This window comes from Pseudorasbora parva, chromosome 22 (genome assembly GCF_024679245.1).
Source record: "Pseudorasbora parva isolate DD20220531a chromosome 22, ASM2467924v1, whole genome shotgun sequence".
NCBI classification, from domain to species: Eukaryota; Metazoa; Chordata; class Actinopteri; order Cypriniformes; family Gobionidae; genus Pseudorasbora; species Pseudorasbora parva.
Window position 1 is genome coordinate 19,407,397 of NC_090193.1, and position 15,831 is coordinate 19,423,227.

A 15,831-nucleotide genomic window follows, 5' to 3' on the forward strand; every position below is an offset into this window, starting at 1 on the left:
TGTCAATTACTTTGTTCTGTTTTTGAATTTCTTTAGATCGTGACATGATGTGTTGCTTTTTGAGATATTTTTGCATGCTTCACAGGGTCAGACATTAAGTGATTTCTTGATGCAACTGATCTGGCAATAATAAGGCCTGGGTGTGGCTTTTGAAATTTCACTCAGCATTCCAAAAAATTAAAAAAGTGTTAATAGGGCCAGTTAATAGGTTTGGATAGCATTTTTCCCTAACTCAAGGAAATCATCATTTAAAAACTACATTTTGTATTTACTCTGGTTATTTATGTGTAATATCCACATTTGTTCGATGACCTGAATAATTTAAGTATCAAATAATTTTTGTGGTAGTGCTGTAAATGTTAACACGTTGGCGCACGTAATTATTTGCAGCGAGCGTTGCAGGAGTTAAGTGAATTTAGTATATAAAATTGTTGACAACAAGTTTTTGAAGGCACTTTAGCCTGTTTCATTAGCCCATTCATGACGCTGTTGTGATGTTGAGAGAGGTGCAAGATAAAAAATAAAGCTTTTTAACTGGAATGATTTTAGTGTGTGTTTATCGCGGACACGGATTTGGTAACAGGACAAAAATTAACAGGTCTAGGCGGGTGTGGATTTAATTTTGATATTGTCACGGGTCGGATCTGGTGCTGAACCTTGCGGGTACAGGCAGGGGCGGGTCTCCAAAAATTGACCCGTGCAGGACTCTGAGGGAGGGCACAGGTAAATATGGCATTAACTGCAAACCTGCAATAAAACTAATAGTACATTTATAAGAACTTGGCAGTTGACACGTGTTGTAAGCTAGATTTTTGTTAGAAAAGTTTTTCTTTTCTTTTTTATACATAATTTTGTTTTATCATTAATCCATTTGCTTTCTTGCCATTATGTCCTGGAGCCTATCATTTGAGCCGATATATAATGTCAACATCTGCCAGCAGGAGCAAACCATAGAAGCTAATCAACAAAAGCTGGACCCTATGGCCTTGACTATTACAATTTCCCATGGTTCCTTTCTGTGGGGGTCAGCATTGATGTTAAATAGTTTTAGAAAGTATGCGCCAAGTTTTCAATGCTATATGAATAAAAGTTAAAAAGCAGACCGGCAGTAATTAAGAACAGGTGTAGCGCGCACGTGTTGGGTTTGTAGGCATTACGCAGGAGGATGTCAGATGCTGTTCCCTAATTGCCACTAGCTGAGGATTTATTGTTAATGTTGGACCAACCTCCTTTAACTCCTGCGAGAGAATCGTAACCTGAAATATAGATTCATTAAGGATGCATATGGCACGCCTTTCAAATGGGCCCATGAAATATTTCATCTGGAAGACAATTCCTGGCTGGCGAATGAACAATTGTTGTTAAAATGATTCATAGTGCTAGACTAGAATCAGTATTGGGAGAGCATTACATGTTTTAGCTGTAGTGCGCTCTTTCCATGTTAAGTCTGGTCTCACTACATCTCTTTGTGGAAGATCTTTATTTACCCATGCTAAAATATGTTGCCCATAAAATGTAAAACCATCATCATCACAACAAAACCTGAAGAAAAGTCCACTGGTTTATAGGCCCAGGCCTCTGTGGCACTCTCACAAATGGCATTTTGCCAGGCTTGTGTTGGCTGATGGGATATAGCCATTACTTCTAATCAGTTTGCCTCTGTTGTGGGGTTTCTGACACAAAGAGGGCTGTGAAGGCACTGCAGATTTTGCACAGGAGCTCACTGCGTGTGAATGCTCTGCCTTTTTCAGGTCACTGCATTCTTTGCGTCAACGTCTGTGTCAGGTGCATTAGGAAACAAAGCTAAGAGCATATGGCATTGCAGGACTTAGTGTGTCTGTCGGGCTATCACACTCCACTGACTCACGATCCAATAATGGCTTCACTCTCCCTAATGATTATTGGAGTGAGACATCTTAAGGATTGTTGCACACACCCAGGCATGATACACTTTACTATAGTAGCTTTATCTCCTGCGAACGGAAACAAATTTTGAGGATTGCTTCTGAAGGGCTGTTGAATAGTGACCTTGTCTGGTTTGATGTGGCTGAGTAGCTAAAATATAATATGATGATACAATACGATACGAGTTTTGAATATCTGTGACACCATTCATAAGAAACTAGGAAAATCCATATATATATATATATATATATATATATATATATATATATATATATATATATATATATATATATATATATATATATATATATATATATATATATATATATATATATATATATATATATACACGTGTCATTGTTTCATTTGGATTGTAAGGGATGGTTTGAAGGGATGGATCGAATTTGAGAACTGAAACTGGACATGTGCAATGACATGGAAATGGAATAATGATGTATGACAAACAGAACAAGCTATTGTTGTTGATTAAGGAAAGATTCTTCTTCCGCTCATTGTCTGTTAAGTGGTGCAGAACAACGATGTCCCACCAAACTTCAGACTTTCATCCACTGATGCCTGGTTTTGGGCATGGAAAGGTTTTTTGAATTACTGCTTGATAAATATAACCATGGCACAAAACTTCATGTGCTTATCATCTTCAAGTTAGGACCCGCAATAGATACATTTAAAGCTACACTGTGTAACTTTTTTAGTTTATTCTTAGCTAAAATCACTTAGTTCTTTCAAAAATATATGTGCTCATTAATGTATATTTACTTCTTTCAAGTAATAATTCATTCTCGTAATTTTATAATATACCATTGAAAATGCATAAGTGTTAGGGGTTCGGATGGCGGTCGCCATGTTGCTCCTCCATCTTGAAAGTACATTTGCCAAAGAGGGACATACCCGTAAATTCAAGCTTTGCTTTTCGCGTTTTTACACTCGATGGCACCGTGTCGAATGTGAAGAGGAGGATTGCTTGAGGCTGCTATATGATGATGGAGGATCACTCTTAAGCCCCTTTCACACTGCACGTCGGACCCGCAATATTCCCGGAACATTGCCGGGTCGCCTTCTGTGTGAAAGCAACCACGTCCCGGAATTGATTACCGAATTCGACCCGGGTCGGGGACCTAGTAACATTGCGGGATATGTATCAGAGTCGCCAAGGAAGCGGAAAAGAGAATTAAGACGGCAACGCAACGGGCAAATCAACAAGACTTAGACAAAAGTAAATATTGAAGTGGCCTTTCCAAGATGGAAAGAGCTCATGAGGAGCAACGATTTTAAAAAGAACGCTGACGTTGCCTGCTTTCTTTTCGACAGGTAATATTAATTCAGCCTATTTGTGTATATTGGAAGTTTTATTGTTGCTTGGCTAATTATATCATGGTGTGCTGTGCATAACACTAGAACGACGTCTAGGATAGTTTTCCTTGCGTCAATGATGAAAAAGTATTGCTTACCTTATAACATAAATCCGTGTTCTATGACGGATAACATGAGATTAATATTTTAATTGCATTATAATTTGTTTGCCTTACGCTAGTGATGTCGTACAATATACAGAATAACGATAGCACTGATAAAAAAAGTTCCTTTACTAAGATTAGCTTGCATTCGTCTGGGAACCTGATAACTGATGTTAGCAATGAAATGGTAAAAAATAACGAAAACGTAAAACTATTATTCATTTTACATATATTAATTTGATCATAGATCATTTGGCAAATTAAATAACTGCAAATTATAATAGTTTTCAAAAGTAACCTCATCACTTGCAACACTCACCGAAGAGGTCGAACTGGAAGCCATGACTAAATCGGCCACTGTAGGAGTTGAAACGAAATCGAAATTGAGAGGAACAGAAACTATTATTCACTGGATGGTCATATATCTCTTCACCACTAGATGGGGGAAAATATCACACAGTGTAGCTTTAAAGTTTACTTTTTAAATAATAAAGGATCACATTTATTTTATAATGTCCTTGTTACAGTGTAATTATACATTTCATCACTGAGTAATAATAATTAACTACATGTACTTTCTATAGGATTAGGTTTGGTTTAAGGTTAATTGCATGTAGTTATGCATAATTTATATTAATTACAATAGAAACTGCATGTAAAAAAGCAATGGTAGGAAGTGCATACTGAATCAGTAAAAACTGTGTATATCTGTGCAGTGTGCAAATGTCAAAAGGTAAAATCTGATTTGAAGCTTGTGACATAAATGCAAATATTTAATTACTTTATTTAGCGTTCATGTAAATACTAGGGGCCAGATTTACTAAATGGGAAATTAGCACATGAGTGCAATTCCAAAAAAGCACAGATGGGAGAGGAAAGTTCTGCGTGTGATCTACTTACTTATAATGTAAATTAAAGAACAGACACAGCCGGATCATTTTACATAATGACCAACACAATCTACCAAGAAAAAAAGTAATCAGCGCAAATTAGTGTCTGCTTTAAGACATGCTTTTTTTTAGGCAGTAAATAATGGTGCTAATTGGCATTAGTCACAAACCTTAGTAAATTACCTTGCATTATTTATTTAAATACTCTTCTCCCATAAGGTTTGCATCTGAAAAGCAAACTCCTACAAATGCATATGCAATAAGGTCGGCAAAGTGCCCTTGCTTTTTTAGCAATTTTTCACTGTGTGCCTTTAGTAAATCCTGACAGTAGATTGCTCTGGCGCTAGCTGTTAGTAAATCTGGCCCTATGTTCGGATTCATCAACTGGAATGAAATTGTTCAAATACAATTTCCGTATAAGTGTCCGTATAAATGTCGCTATTTCTTTCTTTTTTTTAAAGTACAGCTATCACAAGTAATGATTACCGCTTCATTTTGAACATTAAACCATGCAGTTGGATGAGTGTGTGACTCGCCTGTCTTATTCCTTGTATGACCAATTAGATCAGTGGCTCATAAGTACCTTTATCTGGCTAAAGTCATGCAAGAATCGAATTAAGACGTGGAGTATTCCAATTAGTCGCATTGTTGAAGTGCATTATAGACATGTACACACCTTAATCACAGTATTAACGTTGTTTAGGAGTTTTCCTTGTATTTTGCAACAGGACACATACGCACATGGCAGTAGTTAACAATTTCAAGGAACTCTCCCCTACCAGTCTGTAATTTGCACTGTCATCCAGTACCTCCGAGTTTGTTGCAGTGGACGAATTTGCTGGAGAATTTGGATCTGCTGTTGTCATGACAAATAATTAACTGCACTTGAAGCTTTAGTAAAATTTACTAAACAAACACCCAAAACTGTAAATGGTACCATAACAGAGACTGTATGTTGATACTAGGGGTGTGTCGAGACCTCGCGAGACTAAACTGTGACGAGGTTTCTCGTCGAGGTGAAAAGCTGTGAGGGTGAAGTTTATATTACGCCTCCACTCTAGTTTTGCTTTTTAAAGAAATAAAAACAATTTAATTCAGGTGTATAATCATAACAGTCGCTTTAATTCCATCAGCTCATCTAGAACGAGCTGTTCTCTGCACTGATCACGTGAAGAGTGTGTGTTACATGTTAGTGGACAATACCATGGCGGAGGATTCGTTGCGCAGCAGAAGCGCCAGTCTTATATTTTAAACTGCGTGTTCAGCACCAGCGCTTGATCAGTAAATTGAAAGTGAGTATATCGAAATTGAAAGTAAAAGGGAACGCGCGTTCAATCGCGATTTCAATACGTTACCGCTGTTTGAAAGTGGCTCACTGAGGCATGAGAATTTCTCCCAATATGAAAGCTATCTATTTGTAACCATCTCTTAGCTCTGTACTGCTTGTACTTTGATTATGGTTATTATTTGCACTTAATAGGCCTATCTATGATCGAATTGAAGGAAGGAGTTCAGTTAGGAGGTCTAAAGAAGCTCATGTGCAGTTCTTAGGTCTGAAGAGACAATCATACAGGAAAGAATATAGTACTGCCGTCTTTTACTGTATATGATCATTCATTCTCAGAAAGTGGAAATGAAATGACATCCATTACAAGACGATTAGTTAAAGCATTTCAAATGCACCTGCAAACTATTTTTAATTTCTAGTCATGTATTTCATCATTGTGGATTTCTTAAAAATACTATGTCAAATCTCATCTCGTCTCGTGAACCCCATCTCGTGTCTCGTCTCGTGAGATAAGTGTCTCGTCACAGCCCTAGCTGATACGTGAATTCTGGAGGGAACGTCGGACTGCGTGGCATGGGGACGTAAAGATGTTCCATTAAGCATATGAGTTCAACTAACTGCATGCTATTGTTCAGTGACTGCAACTATTTCCCGGAAGGGGGCGGTATAAGGCCCACCCTTGCAACTTCTTCAGGGGCTCTAAATTACCATTTTTTTTCTTTTCCTTTTTTAGATGCTGAAAATAAATTGATTTGTAACAGTGTCTGTATAGTCTATGATTGCCCACTCTGTGTAGTTAAGTGCATTATGAAGCAGGGTTAATCAAGTTTGTCTCTTGTCAGAGATGCTGATTACTTACGGTTCTTTCTTCCTCAAAGTTCCCAACGATTTTTGGATTTCACAATATGTCAGGGAAAAACAGAGAGAGCGAGAGAAAAAAAAATCAATTTTCTCCCTCCATGATGATTTATTTATTGTCTCTGCTGAAGAGCTCCACTACTCCATCACAAACACACTCCAGGAATCCATAAGGTTGTAACCTCATCATAACAATTCACTGCCAAGCTGGTAAATCACTTCTCCTAAATGTCGCAGCTAGCATGAGGCCTGACTTTTGGGAGGCACTATCTAGCTAATCAGCGCAATCTGCTTCTAGCGTGTCTTAGAATAGCTGGCAAAATCTCCTCTAATCATGTAATTCATAAAACCACAATCAAAAGTGCCTCTCAAAGCATGTAAATGTCACCCTGTCGGCTCACGGCCCGGGGTTTCAGGACACGGCAATTAAGCTCAACTACCGCCTGTCTCGCTGCCGAACGTGAGATCTGTAGGCAATGTGCTAATTCCTCCAACTAGTAGACTTTCCGTCTGCCCCAGCTGTGCCGTACATGCCACAGACAACAACAAAAAAAACACATTAGAAACAATAAAGCTGATAATATGAAGAAGCAATAGATCTATCTGCTGCTTAGCTTTACACAAGGGTAGCTGCTGTCGAGACAATCTGAAATCGATCGTTTTCATTATTGAGGTAATTTTGAAGGACACAAGACAGACGCTGAAGAGCTAGGCTCTATTATGAGACTTTTCTCTGACTAACCTACACAGTTCACTTAAATTATGTTTCTAAATGTGATACAATACGATTTTCAAGTTGTACTTTTTACATTTTATTCCCAGCAAGTCTTTTGAGTTAAGTGAAAATTAATATGGAAGTATTTTTTTACACTGTATATTCTGTTATGTTGATCTTGAAGTTTCAATATGTTGTCTCATTCTAAACTATAAGGGGGTATTTTCTAAAATATAGACAAATTTTCTGCAAATGTTACTATTACAAGCGTTTTAGTGTCACTCATCTATTGAATCCAGTGACTCACATGGTTACGTGTGATTTCCGCAGTTTGTCAGTCCCGCACTTCAACACCTAAGAATACTAAAGAGCTAGAGGTGATACATGACATCTATCAACAAACGTGGAGTGTTTTAACACCACAGCGTGATACATCAGTAAAAAAATCTAACCATACTGGCATGGAGGTGAAGAGAGATTTAGTGGAAGTTTGAAAAGTACACATTTCTATTTCATTCTAGTTTTAGACAAGCAAGGCCATTTCTAGTCATTTTTTTCTAGACATATAAAGTAAATCGACACTAGTTCAAAATCGATCAAAAGTTTGAGGTCAGAACACATTTTTTGTTGTTGTTGAAAGAAATAAATACTTTTATTCAGCAAGGATACTGTAAATTGATCAACATTTTGAAATGCTGTTCTTTTGAACTTTCTAGTCAAAGAATCCTTAAGAATAATGTATCATGGTTTCCCCCAAAAAAATATTACCCAGCACAACTGTTTTCCACATAGATGATAAGAAGAAATATTTATTGAAGACCATGCAGATCAGCATATTTAAATGATCTTTAGGTGGACCGTTGGAAAACACAACATCTTTGCAATGCAGTGTAGGCAAAGATAATACTGGACAAAGACCTGAACAAACCTGAGGGCTTAAATACAAGGAGATCGAATGGCTGGAAGGCTGAGGCAAAAGCTGGAGGCCTGGAAACCCGTGGCAAAACCAGTGTGATGTCTGACCAAGTCAGAGCCTGAGGGACGAGGGAGCCAGACGAAGCCAGTGGGATGAAGGTCATTGGTGGAGGTGAGGGTGCATGGAGCCAAGGTAAAGCCAATGGGTCAACAGGCCACGGTGGAGTTATGTGCTCGGAGACTTATATTGAGCCAGGGGATTCTTACACCAAGGCAGGGCTGGAGACGGAGAAGCCTAAGGAGGAGCCATCGTAGGCAGAACAGAGGAGCTGAAGGGAGCCAGTAGAGACGAAGATAAACAGCTGGAGGGACTTGAAGAGGGGAAGGTTGGACGGGACCATTTGAGGCAGGTGGAACAAGCTGTGACAAAGGAGACTGGAGCAGTGGAGAAGAGAGGCTTGGTGTGTAGACAAAGATAATACTGGACAGAACCTGAACAAATCTGAGGGTTTATTTACAAGGAGATAATGAGGAAGGGCAGGTGAACATAATTGGTAACTGGTGACATATGAGCATGGAAACATTGGGAACAAATTTAATACAAACAGGAAACAAGGAAGTGTGTCTAGGAAACATGGACAAATTAGAAGTCCATGAATATAAACATATTAAACCGCACAGTGTATCCAGCAGTCGCAGCTGGACCAGTGTCTCCAGCACAGCGCTGACAAACTTACTTGACACTTTCGTCAGTCTATTGAAGTGATAACTATCAAGATTCTTGATCCATTTAAATTTGACACAAGCACAACATATCTGAACTAGGCTCTGTGGTGAACATAGCTGAAACCAGATTGAATAGCTCCGGCCATCTAAACTGAAGTTTTGAGAAAATGTACCGTTATTACCGTAACTTTCCCATGCAGTTACTAACACTGTAGAACAATGTAGTTATGGTATTCATTATTAATGCCACTATTATTGACTTTACATTAAATATCGGGTAATGTATATTAAAATATTGGGCTATCTGAAATAGCATTGAGTATATATTTTCAGTAATATTTTTCAGAGAGGAAATATAAGTCACTTTTATGTTTCCTCTCTAAGAATATAATATTGCTGAAACAAAAATATTGATGCTATTTCAGAACTGTACATTAAGAAACAATTCAGTAAATGCATAGAATGTATACAAATCTTCAGAATGAATTAAATGTTTTGTATCACCTGTAAGTGGTGTATGTGTTCATTAAGGTAGAACTGGTTTGTTGGCATGGATATCTATGAAATGTCTTGATGTTTGTCAGTCAAAAAACTTTTACCACTCAGTATCGCAGTTGACCAAATTAGAATGAAGTATTCCAGAGAGTAATACGCAGTAAAACTCAAAGTGGACACTTTGATACTATTCGTTTTTTAAAGCTCAAATAACAATTCTAACATTAAATTAATATTTATGTCCAAATGACAAAGTGACAGTTAATGTTTACATGTATTTGCATTTTTCTCTCATTGATTTGTGCTGGTTTTGGAGCCAAGACAGAAGCTCTGGCTGATACGGTTCTGTAGAGAGGACTGCACAAACCAAACAGATCAATGTCAGGAGACCAGACTCTCCGCTGTGCTGTCAGCTGTCTGGCTCAGCCCACATGCCCCAGTAGAGTAGATGTACACCCCTAGTGTTTCTCTGTGCAGCTCTATTAATAAAACATCAAAGCCTCCAATGTGCAATCGCTGAATTGCTGTCCTTTAAAACGGACACCAGGAAAGTTCACTATATTTTTTTTGTTTATTGTGTATTTATCATGTGAATGGATCGGAAATGACCTCTTTGTCTGAGAGCTGCACACTCTTTAGTATTGCCTCTCTCAAAAACTCAAAATAACATCCTCTCTTTTCCTCATACCTGTGTTTTTTGTCCCATTTTGCAAGATGGTCAAGAGAGTATTTATACCTCACCCTTTGAGAGGCAGAGATAAAATAGGCCATTTACTCTGCATCACTGCCTTAGCGGGAAGCCACATTCGGTTTTCACTTTTAGGAGCATATTTTTTTCTGCCCTATTTATAAAAAATTAGATAATTGGGTTTTATTGGAAACCCAAGCATAATATTGCAAATCAGTCAAAATGTCCTACCTGCGGATTTACATGACTCTTCTATTCATAAAATAACAGCCTGAGAATCTGTTACAATAAATCTGTTGCATTTTCTCTTATTTTTTGCTGCACAATTTTTATTTTTTTTATTTTTATGAATCTCAAATTGCATAGTCAGAACTATCCGTTTTATATTGGAGTTTATCTTTCCCCTTCTTGAAATGTATTTAGAAGATACAACCCTTTTGGAGAGGGTTATTATCACTTCACAACAGGCTGTGTTCAGCTGTCAGTAGAGCAAAGCAATGTTGAACTTTTCACTGAGTGCAACTACCGTAATTTGACTTGCAAGATGAAGTACAACTTCTGTTGCTCCAGTCTGTCAGGATGTATATATCAGCTCGGCTGAAGAGCGAAAGCAAATTTCTGTCATGTATTCTCTCGCTCAAAAGCATGCAGACAAAAGAGGGAGAGAAGATCACGATGTACCAGGCGAGGGGGTTAAGATGTCAGCTTCCCCGACCACATGTCCTCTTCCTCCACCATCTCTCCCTCTAGTCTGACGCTCCGTGAAATGGATTCACTCAGTCCATCATCTGGTCCCCTGTGTGCATTAGAAGATTGGAGCCGCTGGAGTGGCCTTCATGCATTTAGAAAGGATTTGCTTTACTTAGAAAGCGCTAAAGGTGTTTGGTCGACGGATGTGCGTAATGTTGTCTGACTATATCAGCTTGTGTACTTTGTGTCTATTATCATAGTGAGAGCGAATGTTTGTGTATTTATGGATGCTATCTCAAACATTGAAGGAAATTGCATTCTTGTCTTCCTCTAATGCATAACGTCAGTTTTGAGGGGTTAATCCTGACGGGATAGAGCACTTCTGCCCTTTCTCGACTCAAGAAAACAACAAGACAACAGGCATGAATAGAGAGAACAAGGAGAGATGTTGAAGGGCTGGGTAGATGGGCACACTCAGACAAAGAGACTTGAGTGAACAGCCTCCGTTGGGTAATATATGCTTTTACACTTCATTTTCTTAGACCTCAATCGAGTTTTTTGACAATGTCAAGTTAGAAAGAGGCTAATCACAGTCTTTGCTTGGTCTCCCTCCCCCATCCAAGCCTTTTAAAAGGAAACAGAAAGCCACTTTTGATGTGATCTTATATTTTTCCAGCAGAGCTCAAAGCCACATGTGTGCATCTAATGGCATGTCTTCTCAGTAATCCAGGTCACTCTTGCCTGGTCCTTGAAAGCGACATGTTTACTTACAAACAAAAGATACTTTTTAGTCTCTACACCAGCTTTTTCTCTTCTGTTCATTCAAAAACTCTCTGAATTACAATTTACAGAAAAGAGCTCATTCAGAGACTCACACCATGGAGATTCATGCTTGTTCTGAAAAATATGGTTATAGAAATGTTTGTCCCTCATAAATTCCTTGTACGCATTAAAGCTGCACAATAGATGTTAATGAAGATTTAACTCTACTGAGTATTACAGAAAAGACTGCAATTATGAAAATGTTAAAAACATGTTTGTATGTGTCAGATTTTTTTATTTATTATTATTTGAATCCACAAGGTTGGATTAAATAAATCAAACCTAAAAGCTTTTATATTAAAATGTCAAATGAATGTTTTTTATCAAATAATTTTGAAAATTGAGGTTTCAACCAAAAATATTAAGCGGCATTACTTTCTGAAGGATCACGTGACAATATGATGCTGAAAATTCAGCTTTGCCAATTAAATTACATCTTTAAATATATTAATAGAAACCATTATATTTTATTAAATAAATGCAACCTTTAAAAACTCAAATCAAAAAGCATCCTTTTGAAATGTAGTGTTTTAGAACACACTAAATAAAATATCTATTTTAAAAGTATTTCATAAATTACATGAACCAAATTTATAGGCTATTTACATCTTTATAAATTTAAGATGTGTGTGAGTGTGTGTTTGTGATTGCGTGCGTGCGTGCAAAAACGTTCGCTCTCTGAGCTATAGAGGGAGTGAGACGTCCGCCTTCGTTGGGAGTAATTTCCTGGCCCTGCATGTGTGGGCAGTGAGATGTGGGCAGGCTGTTTCTGAGGAGGTACTCATTGCTCTCTCACGGGCACGTAGTGCTGCAAAATTCCATTAACAATCTCACAGCTCAGACGCGGCTGCACACTGAGTCTGGCCGCACAGGTGGGCTGTCATCTCCCGATAGAAGAGCAGCCCCTCTGCTCTGTACTACCGTCCTCCCGTGGGCTGTCATAGGCTATTCTGGCAATCTGACTATAGCGAGAATTGGGGTTAACATAACAGGAAGGTCCTGTGATTTCCTGGAACACAATAATAACAACGCCAAATCTCTCATTCTGCATATCACCGGAAAGAGTGATCTTGATGCATTATGATCAGTCTATTTTGTAGACTGTGTGTGTGTTGTTTTATGAGTGTTTTACAAAAGTGTTGTTTTATGCATATTATTAGTGGCAAATAAATCATTCCACTTATCCAGTCACATTTTGCCTTCATAATTTTTTAGCAGCATAAAGTTAGCATAAAGTTTTTAGCGTTCTACCAAAATAGGGACATGTTTAATTATTAGGAATACATATTGGTCAAGCTCGGGGACTCAAAAAATAATAATTATGGGTAGATTGTTCAGACACACCCCGTTAGGGGCATATACATATCAGAAAAGAGTCAATAATGTAAATGTTAAACAATAATGAGCTTTTCTTTGATAGTATGTCCCTTATACCAACATAGTATTTTTCATTCTTGAAACAATAACAAAACAATTTTTGATGAATAGAATATCTTGATTATTAAGAACAGGTACTTTTTTATATCCATTTTTGCCAACAGGGTAGTAAATATATATATATTTTTTTTTAACATACTGTATATGCTCCTCGTCTCCCAAAATAACACATAAGTATGCAAAACATCTAATATTGCTGTCAAATCAAATTATTATTAATGGGTGGAAGAGGACTTAAGAGAGACAAAGTAGCCTAAATGAAGAAAATTGTAAAATAAATAAATGAATACTAATAATAATATAGTTTCACATGATTTATATACACGATTAGAGGCAGTTTAGCCTATAGTCTATAACTAAATTTCATAATATTTTGAGTTTTTTTATCATTTCATGGTTTATAGTTCTTGTTGAAGTTGACCTTGCACTAAGGACATTATAAAATGCATACATTAATAAAAAGCTGTGTATAATACAAAGTAGTATTTTTACATATGTTTAAATGATAAAGAAGACCTATATATTATTGAAGCCATTTCTTACAAATGTGTGACTTATAGAAAAGTCACTGTATAACAGGAATTAATAATATAATATAATATAATATAATATAATATAATATAATATAATATAATATAATATAATATAATATAATATAATATAATATAATATAATATAATATTGCTCACGGTTATATACGATAATATCATTCTCAAATGCCACGAATATAGGCTAATAGGGTTTGTGTGATGTTGTTATTTTGTACACTCTCCACTTGTTTCATTAGTGGTGACTTGTGGTGATTGTTCGTTACGCCTGTAGGGGGCGGCAAGAGTATTATGAGTGAATCATTGAATCATTCTCTCAAATGATTCATTCACAGCACTGATTCATTTAGGATCAACACGCGACTAATGCGTGTATCTCAGAGACGCGAGAGTTGGTTTTACTCTGGCTTCTTTTGGAATAATTTTGTTGTAACAAACAGGTAAGGTAATTGCCAGTATGTTCTCTGAAATGTTAAAGAAAAAATATTAACTTTTTGCATACTGAAATGTTGTAGGCTGTAATAATACTAGGCTAACACTCGTGCTGTGGTATCGCGTTGTGTGAAAATGTGCTTTATTTGCTTATCATTTTCCTACAGAGAATGCCACAACACTTTAGTATTACAACTCACTAGTATTTAAGCATTGTGTTAAGAAGGTGAGTGTAATAATGTAACGTTACACTTCAGAAGAATAAAATGACGTTAGTTTTGGAGAGTTCGATTAGCCTAATCAATGTGAATCCGTTAACTTAACTGTCGGCGTTTCAGAAATGTGATCTGCATTGAAAGTCTCCTCGTGTCAATACATGTTGTATATTAAATTAGTTGTAGTAGTAGTGTTGCTGTTATTATTAGCAGTAGTAATAGTACAAATGCATACGTTTTTATTATCATTATGATATGTTTCATTATATAAATTAAAATGATGAAATATTTGTTCTCTCATTGTGTTTGGAAAACATGCAGTTATTTTGCACAAACAACATCTGCATAGGTTTAGATTTTTGTTCCTCTGTTTGAAAACAACAAAAATAATTGCAAAAATACAAAGATTGTGTGTGTGTGTGTGTGTGTGTGAGAGATATATATATATATATATATAATTTTAAAAATATATTTTTTATCATCCAGCCTTTGTAGTAGCTTGGCCGCATAAATTAATACTTATTTTGGTTGTTTTTACATACTAAACAAATTGATTTAATTTTGCTGGATTAAAATTGCACTGACATGGCTGTGCCACCTCCAATCATTTAGCTAATAAAACATTATCCCAATGATGCAGCATGTTTATTGCATAGTGCCTGTAAATATTATTTCAGCTGTGAGCTAGACATGCTCCACAAATATCCAGGTCAAGGACTATTGTTGCTCTCTCTCTCGCACACACACGCTCCCTCTCTCCCTCAGCTCTCACATTGAATCCTGTATCACATTGTATATTATATCTCATCTCTTTCTCTATTTCAGTGGTCATGACATTAAAAACTATCAATTTGTGGTAAAACACTTTTTGGTTGTGCTCCCTCAAGGCATTTCCACAGTAACCCTTGACAGAAACTACCAAGACATTTGTCATTGCACTTTTTCTTTGTTTTGTATATCCCTGCAAATGTCATTTGAAATGAGAATCTATTGGTGGGCTGGATTACATCGGATGCTCTGTGCCGTGCGTCTTACAGCCTGTCATAATTTCTTTGCCCCAAGGTGGCCGTGACATTTGTTGTGGGTTCAGAAGTTCACCAAGAGACCACGAATGACTTCACCCAAATCGGGAAACCTTTTCTAATGGGAACAGTAGCTCTCGGTAAGACAAAACTCCCTTGTTGTTTTACCCCAAAAATGTATTTGGACAGACACTTCACACTAAAAAATGCAATTTCATTGCATAAGAAACAATACATCAAGTGGCACCTTCAGACACATGCTGCTGGAGCTTCTCAGAACAAACTTAATTTTGCAACGCTTTTAAAGTCACCCACCATCAAATAAAATGTTTAATTAACAATAATTTTTTAATGGAATATTGCAGTGTTTATTATACATTATTTATCAGTGGACATCATTATTTTTTAAATATTTTTCTTTAACTTTTTTCCCCCATTGCAAACACATCTCTTCTGTGATGACAGGTGCACCAGTGCAAGGACTGGGCTAGGCAATACAACCTGTCACTCTCATGAGATCTCAGCAGTGTTATTTTAGTATCAATTCAGTGACCATAAACTCCTTTTGCTAAATATGTGTACCGTATTCATTATAATTGTAATGTTCTTCAATAATTAATGCATGCTTGAATAAATCCTTCAGGTTTTTATGAAAGCCACCATTTAAATGTGTGTGTGTGTATCTATATATATATATATATATATATATA

At 36.8% G+C, this 15,831-nt stretch overlaps 1 protein-coding gene across 2 annotated transcripts in view; it reads left to right on the forward strand.

The window, feature by feature from the left end:
• The window catches only part of si:ch211-51h4.2 (uncharacterized), a 145,286-nt gene that overhangs the window by 39,561 nt on the left and 89,894 nt on the right, over window positions 1-15,831 (forward strand). The window contains exons 1-2 of one of the 2 annotated variants that reach the window (XM_067432121.1): window positions 13,788-13,892; window positions 15,162-15,261. In XM_067432121.1, coding sequence (XP_067288222.1) covers window positions 15,243-15,261 — 19 coding nt within the window. In that variant the 5' untranslated portion in view covers window positions 13,788-13,892; window positions 15,162-15,242. Of the gene's footprint in view, window positions 1-13,787; window positions 13,893-15,161; window positions 15,262-15,831 lie in introns of those variants that run through there. The other variant, XM_067432120.1, reaches the window with a different exon arrangement.